Source organism: Alligator mississippiensis, chromosome 5 (genome assembly GCF_030867095.1).
Source record: "Alligator mississippiensis isolate rAllMis1 chromosome 5, rAllMis1, whole genome shotgun sequence".
NCBI classification, from domain to species: domain Eukaryota; kingdom Metazoa; phylum Chordata; order Crocodylia; family Alligatoridae; genus Alligator; species Alligator mississippiensis.
In genome coordinates this window covers 43,069,458-43,092,986 of record NC_081828.1, presented here as the reverse complement: position 1 = coordinate 43,092,986, position 23,529 = coordinate 43,069,458, and the positions used below count along the sequence as shown (strand labels likewise).

Here is a 23,529-nt window from a genome sequence, read left to right as displayed (position 1 = left end):
TTACATTCTGATTGTGGAAATCCAAAGTCTTGCTTGAAAATTATTAGTATTTCATATTAAACAAAGGAATGAAATCGCCATCTGAGCAAAAGCAGTGCTGTGTTGTAGTATTTTAATCATAGCTGTATAAAAAATGTACCTATTCTTCTTGCAGTCACACAACTGCCATAGAAACTTCACTGCAGTGAACAACTGTCATATTTTCTTCTTGAAGAACAGTATTCTGAAATCTGCATTGGAGGGGTATTTTGTCTGCATAGGATAAGAGTTAGAGGAAGAGAATATCTAACTGCTTGTGGACTTGATTCTACTTGTCCATGTAGTGAAGTGAAGGATCCAAAGGGCATAGTTCCTGCGTGGTAAAGAATTGGCCTTTTGACTCAGTTCAAGTATAGAGCTCAAAATGTTGGTAACAAGGGCTACTGAGTTAAGTTTAGGGCTTTGGGCTTTATTTTCTTAATTCCAGATAAAGTTATGACTCCGTTGATTGGAAACCATCTTTTAAGTTGTTAATATTTTCTTAAAGGGAAGAGGGGGAAACAAACTCCAAGCGAGCTCTAAAATTGCTGATTGGTAAATCATTAAAACCTATATATATAATTTTTGTCTTTCTTTCCACCTTTATTTCATCTCTTTGATTGCTCAGAGCTCCAGTATGAAGCTGGAGATAGGCCTGTTGAGAGTCTCTGAGTTAGGGTCAGAGGGGAAAGCAGCAAGGGTGATATGCTAGGGGTCTACTATAGACCACCAGACCAGGAGGAAGTGATGGATGAGGCTTTCTTCAAACAGCTAGCGGAAGTTTCCTGATCACAAGCCCTGGTGCTTATGGGGGACTTCAGTCACATTGACATCTGCTGGGAGGACAATACATCAGTGCACAGGCAATCCAGGAAGTGTTGGGGATTTCAGGTACAAACTTTTCGGTACAAATACCCTTCATCAGGCTGAGGAAACAGTCTGCAGTTGGTCTGTGCTCTTTCTGGATGGGTATTTATACCCGAAGGCTTGCAAAGAAGAATTTTTCCAATTTGAGTTGGTCTAATAAGATATTGGATTTACCCAAAGAACATTGTCTGCCTGAACACTGACAGATTTTGTTCAGGACTAAATGTGCTATTGAATGAAACAACACTACTTGGACCATTGTGATGAGCCTCTATCCTTTCTAATTCCTGGCAAAGTGGAAGAACCAAAGAGACTCTGATCATGCAGAAAAGGTGATATTTGGGCTACTGTCCTTAATAGAGGGCTACAGTGATAACTTAAGGAGAGCTGAAAAGGAAATGGTTTTCTGTGTCACTTTCAGCAATCCTGTTTGCTTCTACACAACTGAAGTACACTGGAATTTGTATGACCCATCAAAGGCTTTGAAACGTAATACACTGTTATGCAAGGAGTTTTTCTACAGGGAGGCATTAAGTCCTTGGAGGTGCTTTTGGAGGGACTTAATAGATTACTGACTCATGACTTTGGCAGTCTTAATTGAAAGTTTGGGTTTATCTGATGAAAGAATTGGAAGCACACAAGGATAGAAACTCAATAGAGAAGCTGTGGAACCTTTTCATCACATAGCCAACATAGGTCTTTTGTATTTAGACCAGCTAGTGTTGGGTACCAAAATAGAGAGAGGTTAAAAAATGACAAGTGGAAATGGTTAATGTTTATGTTCTGCCTTTATCTAGCATATTTAAAATCAGCTTTCTAGTTAGTTGCATCTATTTGTAAAGGAAGTTGTAGCATCTCTTACCTCAGTTGTGGAAAATTTTGAGGTGCCCTGGAATTCAGGACTGTTAAGTCCAGAACATAATTCTTAAATGCCCTGTCTCCCTGCTTAGCAATGGTCAACCAGTTCCCTGGCTGAAACAAAACTGAAAGTATTACAGCTGAAAGTACTTAGGCTGAGAGCTGAAAAATCAAGTCAGTGGCTGTTTCTTTCAGAGCTCATAAAGGAGTATCATACCTTGTTTAGGGAAACCGTGAAGTTGCTTAGTGTTTGTATGCTTGGTTTCTAGTAGAACTGCACCTCCTCTTCCCTGGACCCTTGTTAGCATTTTCCCTTGTTTTCCATTTAATAACTTTTGTGGCTTTTTTGTCTTCTCCCTATTGGGTGTTTTCTGAGGTGAAAAAGATTATACTCTTCCCTTCTGTCTCAGACAGCTATCATGTAGAACACCTGAAATTTGGAGGGTAAAGGAAGCTGACTTCTCTGAGTAAGGAAATGAAACCTACTCAGTTAATTATAGCAGTTTTCAGGACAGGAGCCTTGATGACCTGTGAGAAGGAAAGAAGGATTTGATTTGGATGCTGCTTTTCAAGTAGTTTGCAAGATTCCTGCTGACTAAACTGGAATCAGGAGTTGAGGCGCAAAGGGTCTTAACATTTCAAAAGCATTTCATTCCTCAGCAAATTTCAGCTCTGTCTCTGGTCTTTGTTTTGTGTGGTGTTTGTGTGTTTTTTTTTTTGTTTGTTTTTTGCTTTGCTTTCACTTAAGTGTTGGAACATGTTTTTGGGCTGCTGAAAGGAATTAAAATAAAACAGTGTTTCCACTGCTGGAAAATAATATAGGTCCAAGAATATTTGGTCAGGACAGCAGGGATTATACTCTCTACAGAGTAGAGAGATTTGTATCACCACAGCTTTAGTTATTGAGGGAAAATGACAGGGTGTGGATATCTCTGCATTGTTATTGCAAATTGGGTACTAAGTATCTGTTACACTGTCTGGTTATTTCTGTAGCTGCACGAGATACAAATCTTTTCCAATTAATTCCTGAAAGTCATTATTGGCCAAAATGCAGAAAAACTTATGGGGAGGTCTGGATTATGCTGAAAAACTGGTGTCAAACATACTACCTGTGAACTGGATCTAATCTGCAGAGCTAGGTCATCTAGCCCATGGACTCTTGTCCTGGCTTGGGCTGCAGTGGTAGGGCTTCCTGCAATAGCAGCTGACATTCCAGCAAGAGCTGGACTGCTGGCAGCCCCACTGGCACTGTGGGCAAAAGCCCTGCCACTGTGGCCAGAGTCCTGTGGGAACGGGTTACTGGCAACCCCAGCAGCACAGTGGGTTCTTGCCAGGGTGCTAGCTGCTGCCACAGGAAGTCTTATTGTGACCTACAGGCACCTGGAAAGCAGGAAATGTGGCCCTCCAACTGGTTTGAGCTTGACATCCCCTCTGTAAAATGGGAGCTGCAAATCCTCAGTGTCTTGGGGCATCTGTCCATATTCAGGACCCTAAATTAAAGTACACAAGTCTGAAATAATTGGTCTAACTTACTTTTTGTTGTAACTAAAAAAAAAAAAAATTAGACTCATGGAGTATCTCATGTAGTTTGGTCTCTGAAATAAACTCCTAACAGTTGTCTGTGTTCAGCGTTTTGTAATAACAGCTGGCATTTTTTCTTTCTTTCTTCTTAGGGTCTCATCCTGTAGCAAAGTACCTGGGCTCTGTAGATTATAGATACAACAACTTCTTCCAAGACTTAGCCTGGAGAGATTTGTTTAACAAACTTGAAGCACAGACCACTGGTAAGCCCCTTTATCAGGCCTAGACTGCAATGGAGCAAAGAACTGGAGTGAGTTTAAGTTATTTTTAGAAAGCTGCAAGTACATGTCAGGGGAACAAGTTTTAATTCTTTAAGATGCAGTTGACTACTTCCTTTCACCAGCTGCTGCAGCAGCTATTTTTCTGTGCCTTACCCACAAGTGAGCTTGAGTTTTCTATCACTAGGGGTCTAGTTGTGAACTTGGGCAACTGGTGCCTCCTGAGTTGAGGGGCACTCCCCCCCCCCCCCAGCTGATAGTCAGTGACTGGGGGGGCACCCTGCAGCCAATCCCTTGGCCAGTCCTGCTCACTGGTGGGGGGGAGTTCTCCTGCAGTTGATCCTGCCAATCCACAAGTGGCAGCGGCATGCCACTGGCACTTCCAGATTAATGCAATTGGCTGTGGGGGGACCATTTCTCCTGGCACCTCCACTCCCCAGCTGGCACTTCCGGGGGTGGGGGGGAGGGTACCAGTGCTCTGGCCTACCCCACCTTGCCTGGGAGCATGCTCAGGGGGTGCATGTGCACCCCCTACTCATTGCCATTGGTTGTGGCAGTATGCAGCTCAGCATGAGCTAACTTACTCAGCTTTTTGAGTGGTTATTGCAGCCTGTATTCTGCTCTGTGCTGTCACAGCTAGACTGCTACCAATTGATACCCAAGATGGCTTTGATATCCATACCCTATAGAGCAGCCTCTGCTGTGTAGATCAAGTTTAGGGAGAATGCTGAAACTCTAAAAATTAGGGAAAGAGGTCACTTCTGATTGGCTTTTGAAATATCTGTGCTCCAGAGTGTTTTCTTACTGGCTCAAACTTTTATTTAGAGTTTTGAAGTCAGAACACCTTCTTTTTCCTATTTTAATTTGGTGGCTGTTTGATCAAAATAGAGCTCAAAGGAAAATTCTGCTTTCAAACTTAATTCGGGAAATTTTGGCTGACAAGATGTGTATTTAGTTGGAAGCCATGTGCTCTGCTGCCACAATTGCTATTAATGAGTGCAGATGGTTAACGAGGAAGCTGACTAACCTGCAAATGTTATGCCAGTAGACTCTCCTAATTGGTGTTTTTTGTGCTTAAAAAAATGCATCTCTTATGTGGAATCTATATATCTGGCGCACACAGGTACTTATGCTAAGGTTGTAGAAGGAAAAGCAACGGTCCTGTAACATGTAAGCACAGGTATTGCATGACTTTCCATTTTACCAGCCCAGGGAAAGAACTCCTAAAATGTACTTCATGTGCAAAGTAGGATTTACAAAGATTTGTGACTGATTTTGATTTGACCACATTGTTTTCAGAATGTATTCAAAGTCATGCGCATTAGCTCTACCTAACCATTTTGGGCCAGAAACTATTAGGGTAAATGTGGTGGGTTTTTTAGCTGCTGCTTATAGCAACAGGAGGATATTTCTTCAAAGATATCCTGTCCTTTTTGCAAGGGCTTACTGGAAGTGAAACCTTCCAGAAAGGACATTGCCACTGAGAATAATGGGGGAAGTGGCCAAGTCAAGAGGGCATCTTACCTGAGGCCACCTATGGCCTTAGTATCTGATACTGTAAGGAGATGGAAGTCATTTTGAAAGAAGGTAGTTCCATGCCAATCTCTCTGAAAAAAACTTTCCATTATGAAGAATCTCAAAAATGAACAGGAATCTTCCTCATGTAGTCTATAGGCAAATTCAATGAGTTTTAACCATCTGGAAAGTCTGAATATGCATGATTTTTGTACTCAAATCCTGTTAGTTTGAGGAGGATCTTTTATATCCAACTATAGCAGAGTTCCTGCCTTTAAGTGCAAGACTGTTCAGCCTTCCCTGGGGAATCCCAACTGGCACTGCCAAAACAGCAGTCTAGTCTAGCCTTTTTTGTTCCTCTGTGAGAGGATTTGGCATTTAGGCCTTTTGCTTGTCTCTTTAGCTGACAGGTGCTGCTTGTCCTGTAGGACAGATAATTTTACACCCCTCAGTGGTAACTTCTTGTCCACCATCTACTTGGCAGAAGTCCTGTGTCCTGCCTTGAGGCAGCAAGAAACTTTAACTGCTCTGCATTAACTCCGTCTCCACTCAGCGTTGGTGTGTAACTGTGCTGTCAGGGAAGAGAAAGAGCAGAGTATTAGCACTCTGTCTCCCTCTGTCACCACCTTGGTGGCATCTTGTTTTGAAAAAGAACTTTCTAAATGCGGGTCCTCCCCTTTTTTTTTTTAATCTGGCATGTGACTGACTGGAAGTGTCCCCCTTTTTATTTGTTTTTGTTTTTTGTAATGGATATTAGTCTTGCATGATTTAAGTAACTGCTATTGAAAATTGGCAGCATGCATTAATCAAAGATAGTCCTTGCTCTGCTACTGTCTTTGTTTTCATTCTGTTGCAGTTCAGGACACACCTGATATCGTCTCAAGAATAACCCAGTACATAGCGGGGGCAAACTGTGCACATCAGTTGCCGATTGCAGAAGCAATGTTGACATACAAGCAGAAAAGGTATGTTGCTAAAAAAACAAAACAATGGCTTTCAAAATGTCACAAGACACAGCAATGGTTGGGAGCAAACCACTTCACTTTTGGTATATGTTGGCTGTCTTAAATTTAGTCTCAAAGAGGAACATGTAAATTTGAAAGAGGAACATTGTATTAGAGTGGCAAAGCCAAATCGGGAACCATTCCAAAAAGTGTTACTGTGTTTCCATGTAAACATTTTGGGTAATCAGCAGACAGTAAATCTAGAACAACAGTAATCCTGCCTTACTTCCTTCAGTATAGCTGATGTAGCTGAAGAGGAGAGAGTTTGAGGTGTAGAAGGGCGGGGGATAGACCCTATGTAGCCTCAGGCAAAAAGGAGAAGTAGATAGAGGGATTTCTGTTTCCATTTGCCATGCCATGTATTTAAACGCTCTGTGATGGAAAAGACATGGAGCAGAGGCTCTGCATACACTGTTCTCTTCCCAGTGGCTCAGAGTAACAGCACTTTCTGTATTAGAGGTGCACTGATACATTGGTCCTATATCGGATTGGCACTGATGTAAGGAAAATTGACAGTATTGGCAATATTTTTTTCTTGGCTGATGTGGCCGATTTAATGTCACCAATCAATGTCCCTGTGCATGCAGGCAGCTGTAATGCAGGCAAAAGCACAGCCCAGCAGCATCTGGCTGATAAGTCTGTTGTGGGGGAAGGGGCAAGAGGAGGGAAGGGATGTATGGGGGGGGGGCCTCTGCAGTACAGGAGGGAGTGGGGCAGGGGCAGGCATTGCTGGGCTGGGGCAGGGTGCAAGACAGAACTGCATCCCCTGGACACACCGTGCACAGAGAGAGAGGGGATAGCTTCTGCTGCTGCATACAGCCTGGAAGGTCATGGTGGGGTATGTGCCCCAATCTGTATGTGCGGGGAGGGCAGGCTGCTGCTGCGGGCTGGGGCCGGGGTGGTGTTGGGGTCTTCCTGGCAGGGGGCCAGGCTGGGCTATGCTTGGGGTGGGTGACAGTGGTGTGTGGGGGGGGGGGGTGCAGCTACAGTGAATTTTGGGGTGACTGCTGCCCCCCGGTAGCGCTCCTCCCAGCACTGCCACCACCTGCCCTGAGTGCAACCCTAGCCCAGCCCCTTCTTCCACTGGGAGGAGCCAGGAGCAACCCTGGGGCCCCAGCCTGCAGCGGCAGCCTGCCCTTACCCTGTACAGATCTGGGGGCACACACTTCCCACCTGCCCCAGGCATGTGCAGCAATGGGAGCCACCCCCCTCCATGCGCCTCCTGGATTAGCTGCTCATAACTGTCCTGTGCCCTGCCCCAGCTGCAGCACCTGCCCCTGCCTCAGCCCCAGCCCCGCTCCCTCCCACACCATGAGGCCCTCGATCTGTCCCCCTGCCTCTTCCCCCACAATAGATTTATCAGCTGGACAATGGCTGGGCTGCGTATCAGCAATCAGATTGGCATTGGCTGATATGGTCTTTAAAAATTGGCCATTGGTATCAGCCCAAAAAATGTCTATCAGTGCACCCCTACTCCATATTTCAGTTAGTGTCCATCAGTCTACGATACTGGGTACACGTGATGCGAGTGAGCTGTTGCTGAGTTTTAACTATGCTTCTAAACTGCTATTTAGCTTTTCACTTCAATGATATAGTTCTGTTAGCTGCCTTGCATTCAGTTTGCACAGGAGTGGAAACTAGATGGAGAGTTACTCCACTCTTTCAAAATGTTCACCAAATTTTGTTTCTAGTCCTGTGGTTGCTCCCAGTTTTGTTCCTCTGTCATATCTGGGGGTGGCTTACCTTAGTTATTTCCCTTAATCTCCTAAAGGGGACATTCCCAGATATGCTGTCTTATATTTGTGTTTCTTATGAGCTGCGTATTTAAACTTGTATTTGCCCCACTCCATTCTGTAAAGTGAACCTGGCAGACAGTTTAAGAAGCAGTTGGGTTGCCTGACCTTCCTAAAAGCCTTGGTTTTTTTTCTCTCTCTCTCTCTCTCTCTCTCTCATTTATTAATGACCCTGCAGTTTCTCTATAAGTTGAGGGAGGCGGGGGGGAAAGAACAAATTGACTTTTATTTGACTAAACAGCTTTGCTAACACATTAACCTGTTCCACTATTGGGGCCTTTGTTTCCAGACCCCCCTTCTCTTCCCCTCCATGTTTTGGGGGCACGTTTGGTCTCCTTTCACCTCGTTCACTTTTTAGTACAGTTTCCCATTTGTAACAAGTACATCCTTTTAGCCACTTCGGCCATTGTGGAAAGTCAGGCTGGCTGGTTTAAGAAAAAAATTTAAGTGGTACTTTGAAAATGTTGTGAAACTCAGCTAGACCTCACGTGCTTCCCTCAGTGACCGTGTCTTTCTTACCAAGAAAGCTGGTTCTGCAATTATTTGCTGAGATTTTTTTTTTTTATCTTAGCATCAGGGTGTTCTGAAGTCCTCTGGCATTAGGCCCCAAGCCCTAGAGGTAGCCTGCATTCTACAATGCAGTTGCTGCCAAGGCATTACTTGAAATTTTGGTGCTCTGGATGGCACAGGGGCAGGGGAGCAAACACTTATTTATTGCATAGAGGCAGTTGCTGCAGCAGCAAAAACTCCCTGTGGGTTGCCATATGATGTCCTCTCTAAATCAGTGCTTGGGACTGGTGCCCTGCTTCTCTTCCCCCCTCCCCCCCCCCCCTTTTTTTTTTCCAGAGTTAAATAGTGGATTTCTGGGTCTAAGGTTCCTTGGAAGTGGCATAGCTGATAATTTTATTCATCTCTACGTCCACTGTCCCATCCTCTTTCTTGTATTTCTTTACTTTCTGGCAAAGATGTGGTGTCCTTGGACTCTAGAAACTCCACTGTGTGTTTAAAACAGCTTCTGCTTTCAGCCAAGTACCACTTTGGACTGGAGAAAGGGCTAGGAAAGCAACTTATCCCATGGAAGGTTGCTTCCTTCAGGAACATGGTTTACTGTTTTTGGCAGTGACTTGAGGGAATTTATTTCAGAAAATAACATTGAAAATGAAATTCCATTAGAACTACCTAAGTGAATGTGTTGCTCTCATGTTGTAAGTATAATAATGGTGTTTATCTTTTCCTTTGGTTGCTTTCTGAAAAGGAAAAAGAGCTTTCATTTTGATTTTACCATAAGGTATATTTTTTTCTAGGTTCCCTTTCCCATCTTGTTTTTCCTATTTTATTTTTTTTCCTGGGCTGGGCTTTTATGCCTTGTTTAACAGTTCCTGCAGGTCTGGGATACTCAATTGTGCTTCAGATTAAATTGTCCTCGTTGCTTTTGACAAAATTGCCTCTGGTGGCAGAATGCACTATGAAAGCAATTACTCTGCCAGCGTCCCTTTGGTCCAAAATGTAGAGCTCATGGGAAATAGCTTTAGTAGGAGTAGAAAGGTTACTAAAGAAATAAGTTTGGCCAGTATTCTTTGAGGGCATGCACATGTGAAAATGAAACTGGCTGATCTGCATCTACTGCCCAGACGTATTGAAGCAAATCTATCAACATAAAATGTGCATAGTAAAGTGAATTAGAATTGTAACATTTGGCTTTAAAATTACCAGTACAGATAAAGGCATTGTAAAGGTAACATTCATGTTAATATTTGGGCAATTCCTGTTCTTAAGTTACAGTTACTAGAAGATGTAAAGTCCAGAAGGGATCAGAAATAAATTTAAGACTAAGGGCCACAGCCACTGTAATTTTAAAGAGCCTGTGCTTCACAGAATGCCTGGTGGCCTGCTTCAGACTGCAGGGTTTAGAAACTTTCCAGGTGAAAATGAAAGCTCAGGGTTTTTGAGATGGCAGGCCAGATGTTCTCCCAGAGAATCTCAGAATGGAAATGTACTTCCTCAAAAGACACAACCCACAAACTCAGACTTGCTTCTGTACTTTTTTTAAGCCTTAAAAAGGAGAAGGCAAACAGGCTTTGGAAAGAATAGTAAGTAGGGATTGGGGGTGCAGGTATAAACCTTGTTGGTATCTTACTTTGGGCTGTCACACTCTGCATTCTGCCCCAGTTCTGAACCCTCCAACTGGTAGACATGATTGGCATGTATTCAGTCTTCTTTCCACAAAGCTCTCTGGAGCTCTCCATCTCCCTGTTGTCCAGAGGGAAATGACTTCTTTTAAGCCACTTGAGCTTTGTCAAGGGTCTGTTGGAGGCAACAGCTCTAGTTACCAATGCATTAAATTTCTCACCAGAAATTTTATAAGAGAAACCTCCCAGCATCCTGGCATTTGCTCTGTTAAACAAGCCCTAGTGATCTGAAAGAACCAAAACCAGAGAGAAAAGCCAGTCTTTTAGAATGTAGCTGTCTGCGGTGAGCTGCTTGGACTCGTTTATTGCCAATTTTCCCCCCAGTTTGACTCGCTGACCTCTGCCTCCTTCCTCTCCCCCTTGTTCCATTTGTCATGGCAAGAGATTGAAGCATGTACTGCCTGTCATAGATGTTATTGTTGTAAAAGCTTTGCCCCATTTCTTTTGGAGTGTCTGCTCACCTTACTCTGATTTTAACAAAAAAGAAGAAAGGTGGGGGAGAAGAAAGGCCCTAGGAAGAAAAAATGCCATGCCGTCTGTGTTACACTGGGTGACTGACTTTGTACATAGGTTGGGGGAGAATGATTTGGATACAAAATCATTGAAATAAGTGTTTAAGTTCCAGGTGAGTAACATCTAATTACACTACACAACACCAAGGGAACAGAAGAATCCTTTAGGAGCAGTCTTGCATTTAGGGGCAGATGTCTGTTTAGATGACTCACAAGAATGAATGACTGCTGTGTCTGTACTGAAGAATTCTTCCAGGCTTTGTTCATCATGGTTGAAACACCTTGACCACCAGCAGTAATTCAGATTAGCTGGCTTAACAAGGTTACCTAGCATTCACTGGTAGTGTAAAAAAACCTAGCCAGTGTCACCCGTTGTAATTCAGGGGCCAGTACAACTTGTGCCTTGCCATTTCTGGATACCTTTTGCATGCATCTTGGGTGCAGCTTGGCTTATCGAAATGAAGGCATTGCTCATTTGTACTGGGAGGATGGGGGTGTGTCACTTTTTTCTGCCTCTTCAAATTCATGCTGAATTTGTGTTCTGCAGTTACTGCATTCTGCACACTCTCCCCCTCTCGTATTGCAAACAGAATGACCACAATTGCCCCTCTGAGAGTACAAACAACACTCACTAAAAGAGTGACCATGGATTATGCCAGAAAAGTAGCCGAGTTTTATTTCCTGACCTATGTTTTTCAGGGCATGTCATGTGATGATGAATGAATTCAGGGGTATCTCTGAACCTGGCTAGACAGTGTTGGCATGTATGTCCCTTGAGCCATAGAAGGCTGGCTCCCATCCAGTAGACAGTAGTAACACTGGCAGTATCACAATAACAGTGCCAGTAACTCTTGTTGAAGGGTGGCAACACAGACGTGGATGCTGTAGGGTGAGACCATTGCATTTGCTGTGCCATGGTGGTACATGCTGACAGTCTGACCCATTCATGCTCAGGATGGGGAAGGCAGAGTCTTAAATAACAAAGGTGTTTCCTCTCTCAGCAAGAGTGCCCAGTTTAAGACCCACAGGCAGCACCGTGGGCTAGATGATAGGGCTTCATGGGTTGAATCTGGCGCACAGGCCATGTGTTTGACACCCTTAAGTAAAACCATATTAAATCCCAATTGTGTAAATGGTTTTTAAATTCAGAATACTTTGTCCTATGGAAATTAACCTGAAGCAAATTAAGGGCATTTTAATTCTGAATAAGTATCTATACATGCATTTAATATGGTTTAACAAATCTGTTTTAATTCTTATTAGTTTTTTTTGAGCATCTCCCCCATTAGACAAGCCCTTGTTTTAATTATAGGGCTTTCTTTATACTTGTCGTAGCTTCTAGGGGCCAGTATGAACCTACAGCCTGTTGATGTTTCCCTGGAGAAATCTGTAAGACCATTAGTAGGAGTAAGCAAAAATAAGCAAGTTTCTATACAGTACAAGAGAGAAATAATTATATATTTAATCTTCCAACCTAAGTGATTTTTTTAGAGTTAATACTTCTAACTGACATTCCATTCAGTTGTCATTTAAAAAACTGCCATCGCTCATCGGGGATGGAGGAGAGGGGGTGGGGAATCATTGCTACTTTCTCTTTAAAAATGAACAAAGTGCTATTAATGAATGACCAACTTCTCAACATTCCTTGGAAGGGATCTGCATTGTTGCCTGCCATGAAGGTCCTCAGCAGAACAGGCTTTGTACTGGAACAATGTGTGTGTTTGGTTTTTAGTGCTTAGAGCAAAGAACTTGAACAGCAGGAAGATTAAGCAGCATGATACTTGCATTGCTCTACTGGCTTAATGGTTAGGTAGCACACGGTTATTTCAGACAATGAATACTCTGAACCTGCTGAGACCAAGGAAACAAAGGACTGGAATTCCATCAATTGTTCCATCTCAGCAGCTCCACAAATGCCAGTTGTCCACTGGGGATTTGTCAGATATGTGGCTCAATTGCATTTCTCAGTTTGAGGTATTTTAGTGGGATATCTTCAGCTGGGTTTCGAAAGGATGCACTTCCACTGTCTCAGCTGACATTGTAGTTAAGGGTGTAACTGAAATAAAGTCCCAGGCATCTGTAGTATCTTGTGTCACTCAGTAAGATGGAAGCATGAAGAAAACTGTTGGAGCTGGGGGACAGGGAGTGATTTGGAACATTGGTTCAGTTTGGATGTGCCCAGGAGGGTTGAGGCCATGTAGGAGTGAGTTGTGCCCTGCTATGGTTCAGATGAGGAAGGGGCTGTGAGTGAGTCACATTTCCTGTAGGTGTGCACCACCCTTTATGTAGCACTTGAAAAATTTGGTCCAGCCTGTACTAATGGTACAGTTGTCAGCACCTTCCCTACTTTCAGCTTGATTTAATATGCAGATTGGGACTCTAGTTATCCCTGTTGTATGTGTTGCCTACTTCGCAAAGTTGCCTCCTTTGCAATATTGCAAGATCCAAGTACTTGAAAATCATTACTTTGTTCTTTAGAAATTATCAACCATCATTGTTCTCCACCTGCTTTCTGAGTTTGGCTGCGGACAGGAAACCTTCCACCCCAGACTTGTTTCATAGTTGGTAGGGTCGGAGGGGACCTGAGCAGATCATCAAGTCTGACCCCCTGTCATGGCAGGAAAGAGTACTGGGGTTAGATGACCCCAGCAAGTTGTTCATTTAGCCTCCTCTTCAAGACCCCCAGGGTAGGAGCAAGCACCACTTCTCTTGGAAGCTGGTTCCAGATCCTAGCCGCCCTGACAGTGAAGTAGCGCCTCCTGATGTCTAGCCTAAATCTACCCTCTGCCAGCCTGTGACTGTTATTTCTAGTCACTCCTACTAGCACTCGGGGGAACAGGGACTTCCCCAATGCCTGCTGGTCCCCTCTGACTAGTTTGTAAACGGCCACTAGATCCCCCCCCTCCCCCCCCCCCTCCTTTTCTTGTGGAGGCTGAACAGGTTCAGGTCCCTTAGCCTCTCCTTGTAGGGCCTGCTCTGCTGACCCCTGATCATGTGGATGGCCCTCCTCTGGACCCTCTCAATGCTGTCCACATCCCTCCTGAAGTGCAGTGCCCAGAACTGGACTCAGTTTGGTCATGTCCATTTCAAAATGTAACTTGGCTTGTACACACACACAATTCAAGTTACTCCAGTTCCTGCTCAAAGAGTCACTCGAGTTATTCCCTCCTGACCTTTGCCATTCTAATCACCTACCTCCTTTTTGCATTTGGGGCATCTCGGTGGTTCTTCAAAGGCTTTTGTCCCCAGCAGCTGCCATCTTTTCCTCCCCTTTTCCTCTGTCTCTCCTGCCTGCTGTTTCTTTCACTGACTTCTCACCCTGTGTCTGCCATCTCCAATTGTTCTGTCCTTTAACAGCTCCAAGTTTCTCTTCACTTCCACCATCCTTTAGTTTTTGAATTCTGGATGGGGCTTCTGTGATGCTTCTTTCAGAATGTATGTAGTGCCCTCTTCACACCTTTTGGCATTCATAAGGGGCATCTTCCCTTGTCCCATCACACCCCATAGAACTAGACTGCCTTTCCTCCAAGGCTGCTTTGAGTTCCGTTGAGCATCATCAACACTGACCTCACTGGTGTGCTCCATCCCTACTCTGGTGCCTCAGCTTTGTTTTGGGCTGTATTTGTTTCACTTGGGTTGTAAGCTTCTTGTTGCAGGGAGCATGTGTTCTTGTGTGTGTGCCTAGTGCCATACAAATAATAATGTGTTACGGCTTGTAACCCTATGGCAGGCTATAACTGCTTTAGTGATTCTGTGATTTACAAGGTATGGCACATGACTCCAAAAATGGGACTTGTGAAGGCAGTGCATTCAGAAAGCTCCAGTTACTAGTAAGTGACCTACAGTTCTCCATATTGCAGGTGTTGTATGTTGTGACACAGATTCATTTCTTTGTAACAGGAAAAACATTTTTGTGTAACTATTGCCATGGCATTAAAGCATGTTTCTCTGTTTAAAAAGAAAAGGAAAAAAAGCAAATGTGAAGGAGGGAGATTGGTATATTCTTTAAAGAAAGTTCTCCCTGACAAAATATGAAATCCTTTCCAACCTGCGTGGGTTGTCTAAGTAGTGCCAGAGGATGCATCAAGAAAAGTAATAGAAGTGGCGCTTGTGCACTTTTCTGTTTCTGCTGCATGCTTGAGAATGAAACCTTAAAATGAACAACATTTTATTGTGAAATAAGCTATTAATGACTTTCTCCATTACTTTTCAGCCCTGATGAAGAATCCTCCCAGAAATTCATTCCCTTCGTTGGGGTGAGTATTGTGTTGAAGATGCAGGTTCAAGCTGGGTGAATTTGATGAAGGTAACAAGGTTCTGATTGTTTTAATCAATGTACTGGCACTCATAGATCCTTAAGTCAGAAGGGACTGGGAGGGGATCATCAATCTGACCTCAACCATAGAAAAGTTTTAGCATGTCATCCAGTTGTGGTTTTTTACTGAGTCTAGACCATTCCATGTTTGACTAAGGGAAGTTATCCAGAAAGCAACAAGTCTTGAGCTGTAAAGTTCATATTAAATTAATCAACACCCTTTTAATGAAGTTGAGCAAGGATATACCTGTGAATTTTTTTCAAATTGAAAAAGCCTTGCACTTTTTTGCTCTTTGTAACAGTCCAGTCTTAAAACTTAGATTGCTTGTTTTTGTGCCTGTTATCTTTGGCTGGATGAAACTGCATAATGTAACTTTTAGTAAAACCCTAAAGTGAGATTTTTTTGACAAGCTACAGAAAATATAAAGCTCAGGAGAGCAGATACTTTAAATTTTAAGCTTTTAACCACAAAGTCCAGTCATTGAAATTTAAATACTGTAGTTAAGGGTATCAGTATCAAACCTTATATTACCAACAGTATGCATATTGGTTGAGTGTAAAGGAATGCATCTGACATCACTATGTAGCCTAAAACTTGAAATAAATTAACGCTGTTATTTTACCAATAATTTTATTTTTTCATTTTGAAACCTTTTGGAAAAAGGAACCTACAAATTGCCAGGAAACAAAAGTAGCAGAGTGATCACCTTCAAATACAAATCTCCCTTAGTTTACTTTTTGCTATCAAACTACATTTAGCTTCTTATTCTCCAGTAAACTGGAAAATGGTTTGCCACCCTTTTAAAGCAAGTATTTACTGAATGAATAATCAAGATGAAATTAATACACCAGGAAACAGACATCCATGGGTTAGTTAGAATTATATTGTAAATATAAACATTTATAATTATACAAACACATGAAAACTTGCATAAAATGGACTGCAGATCCTCACCCAGTGTTTCTTGCATTAAGAAATGCATGACTTTTGTGTGTTAAAGTATCTCTTCCTCATTTTCCTTCTGTCATGTTCAGAAGTTTCTATCCTCCTCTACACTCTAGTCCAATTTCTGGCCCTTATAGTCTGCTGAAACTGCTCTTGCTAAAATGTCCTACAACTACTACTTGCCCATAGTTGAGACAGTAATTCATCATCCTCTTCTTTGACACCTTTGATAACACAAACTGTGCTCTTGTTTAAAAAAAATACGAGCCTCCATTGGTTTACTGCACTTCACCCTCTCCTGGTTTCCTTGGTTCATCTCATGTTCCTTTGTTATGTCTTTAGGATGATCCCCATTACCTCCTTTTCTGGGGGTCCCTACAAGTCTCTCTTGATCTCTTTCTCTTTGTGCATCTTTTCTTTGGATAGGTTCATCCATGGGCACAAATGTAGCTATCTTTTCCTTGAGGATGATTCAGACCTGCTTCTATGCTCTGGATCTTCTGGCCAAATTAAAATCTTACCTTGCCTGTCTAGCATCTCTTCATAATTAAACAAGCCACAGCTCAACCTGGGTAGCTGTTACTCTGAGCTTAAAGAAGGAAGGTCACTGTTTTTGGTAAAATCAATTGGGATTTTATTGACTGCCTATCACTGTTGTGGCTGATTTCTGAGTCTGTTATGATTTGTTAGCATCCTTTTGGTTATCTACACTTTTAGACCTGGATATAGTGTCCAGTATGTCTCTCCAGTTCCATACACAGGAGTGAACCTCCTTACTTCTCCTGAATATTTCCCTCCTTGTATCAGGGGGTCAAAATAGCTCAGCTTGCTTCTGCATCCAGTTCAGTTGTTTATTCACCAAATGAACAGGATGACCAACTGAACTGGTGAGACTTTGTTCTTCAGGGTCATTACTTTCCAGGATAAAGTCCCTGGCCCTGTACATATGCCCTATACCTTTTAGTTACCAGATGTGATCCCTTTAATCCTTGTTTTAAATTCCATGTTCAAGTAATCAAACTTGTTCTGTAAAACTGATCAGTCCTTATCTATTACTCTAATATTCATCATCTGTGGACTGAATTACGAAACTCTTTCAATACCATTTCTCAACAAAACGGAAAGCTACAAATAGGATCTCATTAAAAGTGCCCCACTTAAAGTGGAGGGAAAGGGGATTCCTACATGCATTTGTTTTCTAGGACATAATTACCCATTAATCCAGAACATATAAGTGTTCAGTACTAGATCAAATATTTTGCCATGGCTCTCGGATATATCAACCTGGTTATCATCAACAGCTGAATTTATAAACTTATCAAAAATACTGGTTTTGACAAAAGACCTATATTGCAGTCAGCATAATTTATAGGAAATATTGTATCATCTTTTAATACTTCAGTGGCAGCATCTCGTACTAGCTTTCCACAGTCTTGCTCAGGGTGGAAGTCCAGTTTTAGTGGTCTATCTTTCTCCAGGCCATTCTGTTTATCCTAGTTAAAATAGAGTCCTCTCTTGCATTTGGAATACTTGTTCAGCATGGAATCTGCTAACCTATCAATTTTTTTCCCCAATCCTCATATTTAAACTTTCATGCAAGTAAGTGCTTCAGACTTGAGGGGAGTATAAATTGCTGTTGCATTTATACAGCTTTTCTAAACACATTGAAAGACATAAAAACTTGTCACCTGACTCTACTTAATGCTCCTGCTGCTGTTTCTTGAAGCATAGTAGTTTTACTGTTCTCAGGTTTCTTTCCTATTTTGGACCAGGTCCTTTAATCCCCTGAGACATTGAGTTAGAAGTTGAGCTAGAGTGGAAAGCAGGATTCAACTGAGTTCTTTTAGCCACTAGATGGCTCTTGTCATTTTATTTTCATTTTTGGTTTTTTAATATCTTTTGCTTTTATATATGGGTGTGACTTAAATTGGCTATTTGTGGTGTTCCTGTTTTAGATTAGCATAATACAGTTTCCATATGTGCCTTCCAGAGATTCAACTATTTGTAGAGCTTAGGTTGCCTTACCCTAATGGTGACCCGTGACACAACTTCATCTTCCTTTCATTTCAACACCTCTCCGGTTTAGGACAACAAATCCTGGCTTTGACTCTTCACTGCCTTAAATTACTTTTATTCCAAAGATGAATTATGCAGGCTGTTCTTATGCTTACAAGCATTTTCATGACCTTGAATGTCATGTAAGATCTGGGGTCAGTTTGATTTTGTTGAGACCCATAACTGGGCTCTAGATCTATGTTGTATTACAGAATGTTTCAGTTCCAACTCAAAGGCATTAGGTTTTAAATGGTCTAAACACCACACAGCACATCCTGCAAACGTTATAAAGATCTCTATCTTGGCTTGATCAAGTTTCCTACTGTGAGGAATAAAACTAAGTTTGAACAATCCTGGTTCACTAGATCTAAAGCTATGAAGGTTCATTTTCTTTTTAAATCAGTAGCACCCTCCTGCTTCAGGGCTTGGGTAACCAAAGGAAAATATTCTTCCTATCCTGGAAGCATAGAACTAAAGAGGTGTTGGTAGATTTTAATTTTTAAATGCGGATCTGGTCTCATTTTGTTCAGAGACCTAAGGCTTGAACTTGTTCTAGCTTAAACCATTTTTGTTTTTAAATTATCCAGGCATGCCATTTCCAAGAAGAACATCAGTGGAAAAATCCTAAAAGGGAAATTGAGCAATTAAGTAAAAAGGAAAGACCAGAATTTGCAGCTGAATCTTAAATACATAGTTGTTAGCTTTCCACTTCTTCTGTAGTACGTTCAGAACAATTAGGAACACTTTAAGTAGTGTTATAGCAGGAGTGGGTAACATATGGCCTGTCTACTGACTGAATTTGGCCCATGGCTGCCTCTGTGGTGTTCCACATCGGGCTGAGCACTTGGCCACCTGCAGCCACAGCAGGAACAGCCCTGCTGGAAGCTGCACACTGGCTGGGGCCTGAGCCATTCTGCTCCCCACGCCTCCAACTGTGGCTCCTACCCCTGCTGCACCACTCCAGGCGAGGGTGGGGGAGCTTCAGCCAGGTGGCTCCCACCTCAGTGTGTGGGGCTCTGGTTCTAGCTCCAGCTCCTGGCCACTGGCCACCAGGAGGGTAGAACAGCTCCATCAGCCCAGGCCCTGGCTAGCATGCAGCTTCCAGGAGGGCTGTTCCCAATGCAGCTGCACCTGGCTGAGTACTGCCCTGCTCCCCTCGCCTCCAGCAGTGGCTTCTGCTCCTGCCCTTGCTGCACTGCTCTGGGTAATTGGGTGTGGCACAGGGTAAGCTTCATTTGGGCGGCTCCTGCTGGAGGTGAGGAGAGAAGAGCAGCATCAGGAACAGCCCTGCCAGAAGCTATGCATGGGCCAGGGCTGGGCTGGGCTGGGCTAGCGGGCACATCTGGACGGGGTTCAATCCCATGCAGAGCACCGCGGGCAGTCACAGATTGGACAAGCTCTGCTACACCCCCTCCTGCCTCTCCCTCCCTCCCTCTCCTCACCCCGGCTGGATCCCTGACAGAGCACCTCCTCCTTACTCCCCTCCTCCCCTCCTCAAGGGCAGGGCATGCAGGGAGCAGATCATGGCCATCCTGTTCCTGGACACTGCTCCCCACCCAAAGCCCCATAGAGAATTTTGGTGAGTTGTTGCTTGTGGGCAGGGGAGGGGGTGCTGACCGGGCCCACAACAGCTCATCAAAACTCTATGTGGCCCTCAGACCGAAATAATTGCCCACCTGTGCCATAGCACATGGCAATCCTATATGCGGTTTTACATGTTAGTCAGAGTTGGGTTAGATTTGTATTTGGGTTAGATTCCTCCAAACAAAATGCTGTGTGCTGCTTTTCGTCACCTGGGACTGTGGTTTGTTGGTTGGTTTGCTCCCCTAGCTTCCGTCCAAACAAAGGCTAAATCCATACCCCATTTTTGTACTAGGGGAGCTTTATCATTATAAAGGGAACACTTTCAGAGGAGTATTGTTCTTGAACTCACAAAGATGGTCTAGCCAGGATGGTGCTTTTGCTGGATACCATGCACGCAGGAAATTAGTCCCTGTTCTGAAGGGCTCGCTGCCTAATCTGTAAAAACCCAGGTCCTGCCTGTGTAGTACAATGACTGCAAACCTGTGAATGTTGTGTTAGCAGCTTGTTGGTTATCAAGGGACCTTAACAGGATGCTCATTCTTCCTAGGGGGGGGGAGGAGAAGTCAGCAGAGGCATTCTTGGTTATGAAGGCTTTGTTGGAGCTGAAGCAGCCTTCTGCTGATCTCCCACGTTAAGTGAAGGGTTAAGTAATTTAGTTTGAAGTCATCTTTGTTCTTCCTATGTCAGGGTATACATGCGACTCCCAAGCTACAGAGTGCAGCTCTGACTATCAGGACCCCTCTGAACATTCAGGTAAAGGCATGATAGGATCTGATGCACAATCCACCCAGCCATTCCTCCTGCATGCCACACGTGTATGGCAGGAGGTGTGATTATGGGATTCAGCATAAGATCCTATCATGCCTTATCATGCTGGTCTGAGGAAAGTCCAGGAATGCCACCCAGGCTCTCCCTGCACCAGCAAGCAAAAAGCTCCTGCAGCTCCTGTCAGCTATAGGACTTGAATCTGTGGCAGTATACCAGAGCCACTGGGACCAAGAGTCTCTCTTGGCTGCAGACTGTCTTTTGGCAGCCCTATAGCCACCAGGACCAAGAGCCCTGCAGCTGTTTGGCACCAAAACTCCCATCAGCTTCAGGCCTCTCCGTCCTGGCAGCTGTGGGGCACTGGAGGGGCTGAGAAGTCCCCTCAGCTACAGGACTCCCAGCCCCCTGCTACGTGTGCAAATTAAAGCTGGATTGCAATTGGCAATAAAGATATTGCACACTTTTGAGCTCTAACTTTATAGCTGGTTGGACCTTTTTATGGTGTGTTAATTGCTTTGTACATATAGCCAGACTAAATTAATTGTGCAATTAACCAGTTAATTGTGTAATACATGTAACAGGTAGCGGAGGCCTCAGAGTAGAAATGGAAAAGGTCAGAAGATTGACTTACTGATGTTGAAGCTACTTACATTTATCATCCTTTACGCCTTTTTTCCTGTGTTTCATATCGACTCATTGCAGTATATTGGCCACTTTTCTCCTACTAATGTTAGTCTCTCAAATTTAAGTATCAGTCTTAAGGCTTCAGAATGACTTTCAATAGTCTCAGAGACTGTTAACCATAACAATAAGGATGATTGGTTTAGAATATAAAACCTATTTTGTTTCCCTCTCCCCCATATAAAGTTTTAATAAATTGATGCTATGCACTGACTGGCTGGTTAGGAGTCAAATCATCATGTCTCAATACACTTATACTCCCATAGTGTATGTTAGCCTTAGTGCCCTGGTCAGGAGCTCCAATTTGGATTTGCGTATCCTTCTCCTCCCCACACCCCCACCCCCCTGCCCCATTACAACTTCACATATTGAATGCACAAAGAGCTGTGATGATCCTCTAACATTAACCAGTGCTGGAGGCATTTATTTTGATGGTAGATTATCAACTGGAAACTATTACTTGCTGTGCTGTAGTATAGGTATTTGGCCAAACAGCACCCCAGATGTGGCTGTGTTTTGATAATAAGAGAAGAGGCCTGTCTCTACAGGTATGTGCCATGCTAGCACTTGACTGAACAGAAGTGATGAGCAAAAGTGGGTTTTAGGTGCCTTTCTACTCCCTGTCTTATTCCTGGAGACCTCTTGGAGCTGTTAATAGCCCCTAGCATAATCTAAACTGCAAGATCTCTCAAACACTGCTTTTGACAACACTGTGTGGTCTGTGTCTTTTAAACAGTGAGAGTCAGGGGAGTGCTATATGGCTGCTAGTAGGCCAGCTATGTGATCCCCTGACCAGAATATTTGCTACATGTTTTTAAAACATCTTTTTGGTCCTATTGCATCATTAAACTTATGCAAAGAGAACTTGTGGAGCTGAGTGTTTTGGCTAAGTTTGTTTAAAGTTTTGGAGCCTGCCATTACATGCGACTCAGTTGTTTTTTCCATCCTAGGTGGTAAAGGTTGGAATAGTGGAACAGTCCTCGGCTACATCAGGTAATGAATAGAACCTTTTTAATTCTTTTTATTTTCTTTAGCGTTCCAGAGTGGAACTGCAAACCATGTTATAAGGATGCTCAAATCTGTGGGTTCAGTTGTCAAAGGTCACTTGGTGGTTATGGCATATTGGGCTTCTTTACATGGGGAAGTTATATTACTATGAGGTACTGTGTGAATTCAAAGCAGTATAATTATAGTAGTGTAACTTCCCAGGAGAAATTCTTATTTTGGAGTGAGGGCCTTTTACTGGCTTAATTTACATGAACTTGGAAACCATTTTGAATTGGACTGAAACAAAAAAAAAAAAAGGGGGGGGGGAGAGTTATATTATCATTACTGTAACAGCATAGCTATATTAGCATAAGTGGAAAAATCCTGCATAGATAACCCTAAAAATAAAAAAGTTACCACAGCATTAAGCAAGTCTGTAAATGCAGAGGTGTTTGCTTTCTGTTCAGATCTATTCCAAGGAAGTCATTTGATGACAAAAATAGCAGAGGCATACTTTAACCAGAACTCAGAAACACTGAGTCACTGACACACTGGGAAAACTGTAGTTCAGATTCTAGCAGCTTGTTATGATGGTGCTACTTTACTGCTGTTCTCTGGTGCTCTGACAGAAGCGGAGAGTGGGGGATCAGAAACAGTTGACAACAATTGTCAAAGGGAAGGTTTTATTTAATATATTTCAAGTAATTATACCTTGGAAGGCAGAGTTAAGGTTGTATGTACCCACCTGAAGTCATCCCTCCTTTGCATATGCATTATGACATTATCTAATGACATGGTCACATTTTTTCCAAAGGGTCCCTGTCGCGTCCTTTGCCCTGAGTGGGTGGTGCTTTGTGAATGACCAATGGTTTGGGGTTTTGTTTTTTTTCTAATTTTTTGCCCAGTGTATAGACCCAGCTTTGTTTTAATGCTTATTTACTTTTCTTATGGAGTCTTCTGTAGCACTCATGACCATAGCATTTGACTGGCTTACAAATATTTATGCATCTTTATGAAACCCCTGTGAAGTGAAGAACTAACACTATACTCCTGTACAGGGGGGAGCAGAGATGCAGAGATTAAGGTTAAAAATCGAGGCAATTTAAGTCTCATAGAACCTGATTTCTCCCCCTCCCCCCTTTGCATTAGGTAGTATGTCATGTTTTCAAGGCACAGCTTACACTAATTTTTAATGCATTGTGAGTGGTGGGCACTTCTGCAAATCACACCCCAGGGTTGCAAATGCCATGAAGAAAGGAAAAATTAATGGCTGCCTGTTAAATACTTAGTTTAAATGACTTGCCTGACAGCGTGCAAAGATTCCATAGCAGAGATGGAGAAAGAACGTTATGCTCTAGGGCAGCATTAAACATAAGACCATACTTCTCTTTACTTACAAGCTCTGCTTCCTGTCGCACATTCCACATTCTGTAATAAGTATGGGCAAGAGATCATAGAATCGTAGAACGTTAGGGTTGGAAGGGACCTCAGGAGGTCCAACCCTTTGCTCACAACAGGACCATTCCCAACCAGATCATCATAGCCAAGGCTTTGTCTAGCAGAGTCTTAAAAACTTCCAAGGATGGAGATTCCACAACCTCTCTGGGTAACCTGCTTCAGTGTTTAACTACACTCCTAGCA

At 43.1% G+C, this 23,529-nt stretch overlaps 1 protein-coding gene across 2 annotated transcripts in view; it reads left to right on the top strand.

The window, feature by feature from the left end:
• The window catches only part of PACS2 (phosphofurin acidic cluster sorting protein 2), a 131,271-nt gene that overhangs the window by 79,257 nt on the left and 28,485 nt on the right, over window positions 1-23,529 (top strand). For both annotated transcript variants that reach the window (XM_059728261.1, XM_059728260.1), the window contains exons 17-20: window positions 3,417-3,527; window positions 5,914-6,022; window positions 14,769-14,811; window positions 21,852-21,894. In XM_059728261.1, the coding sequence (XP_059584244.1) occupies window positions 3,417-3,527; window positions 5,914-6,022; window positions 14,769-14,811; window positions 21,852-21,894 (306 nt within the window). The remainder of the gene's footprint in view (window positions 1-3,416; window positions 3,528-5,913; window positions 6,023-14,768; window positions 14,812-21,851; window positions 21,895-23,529) is intronic.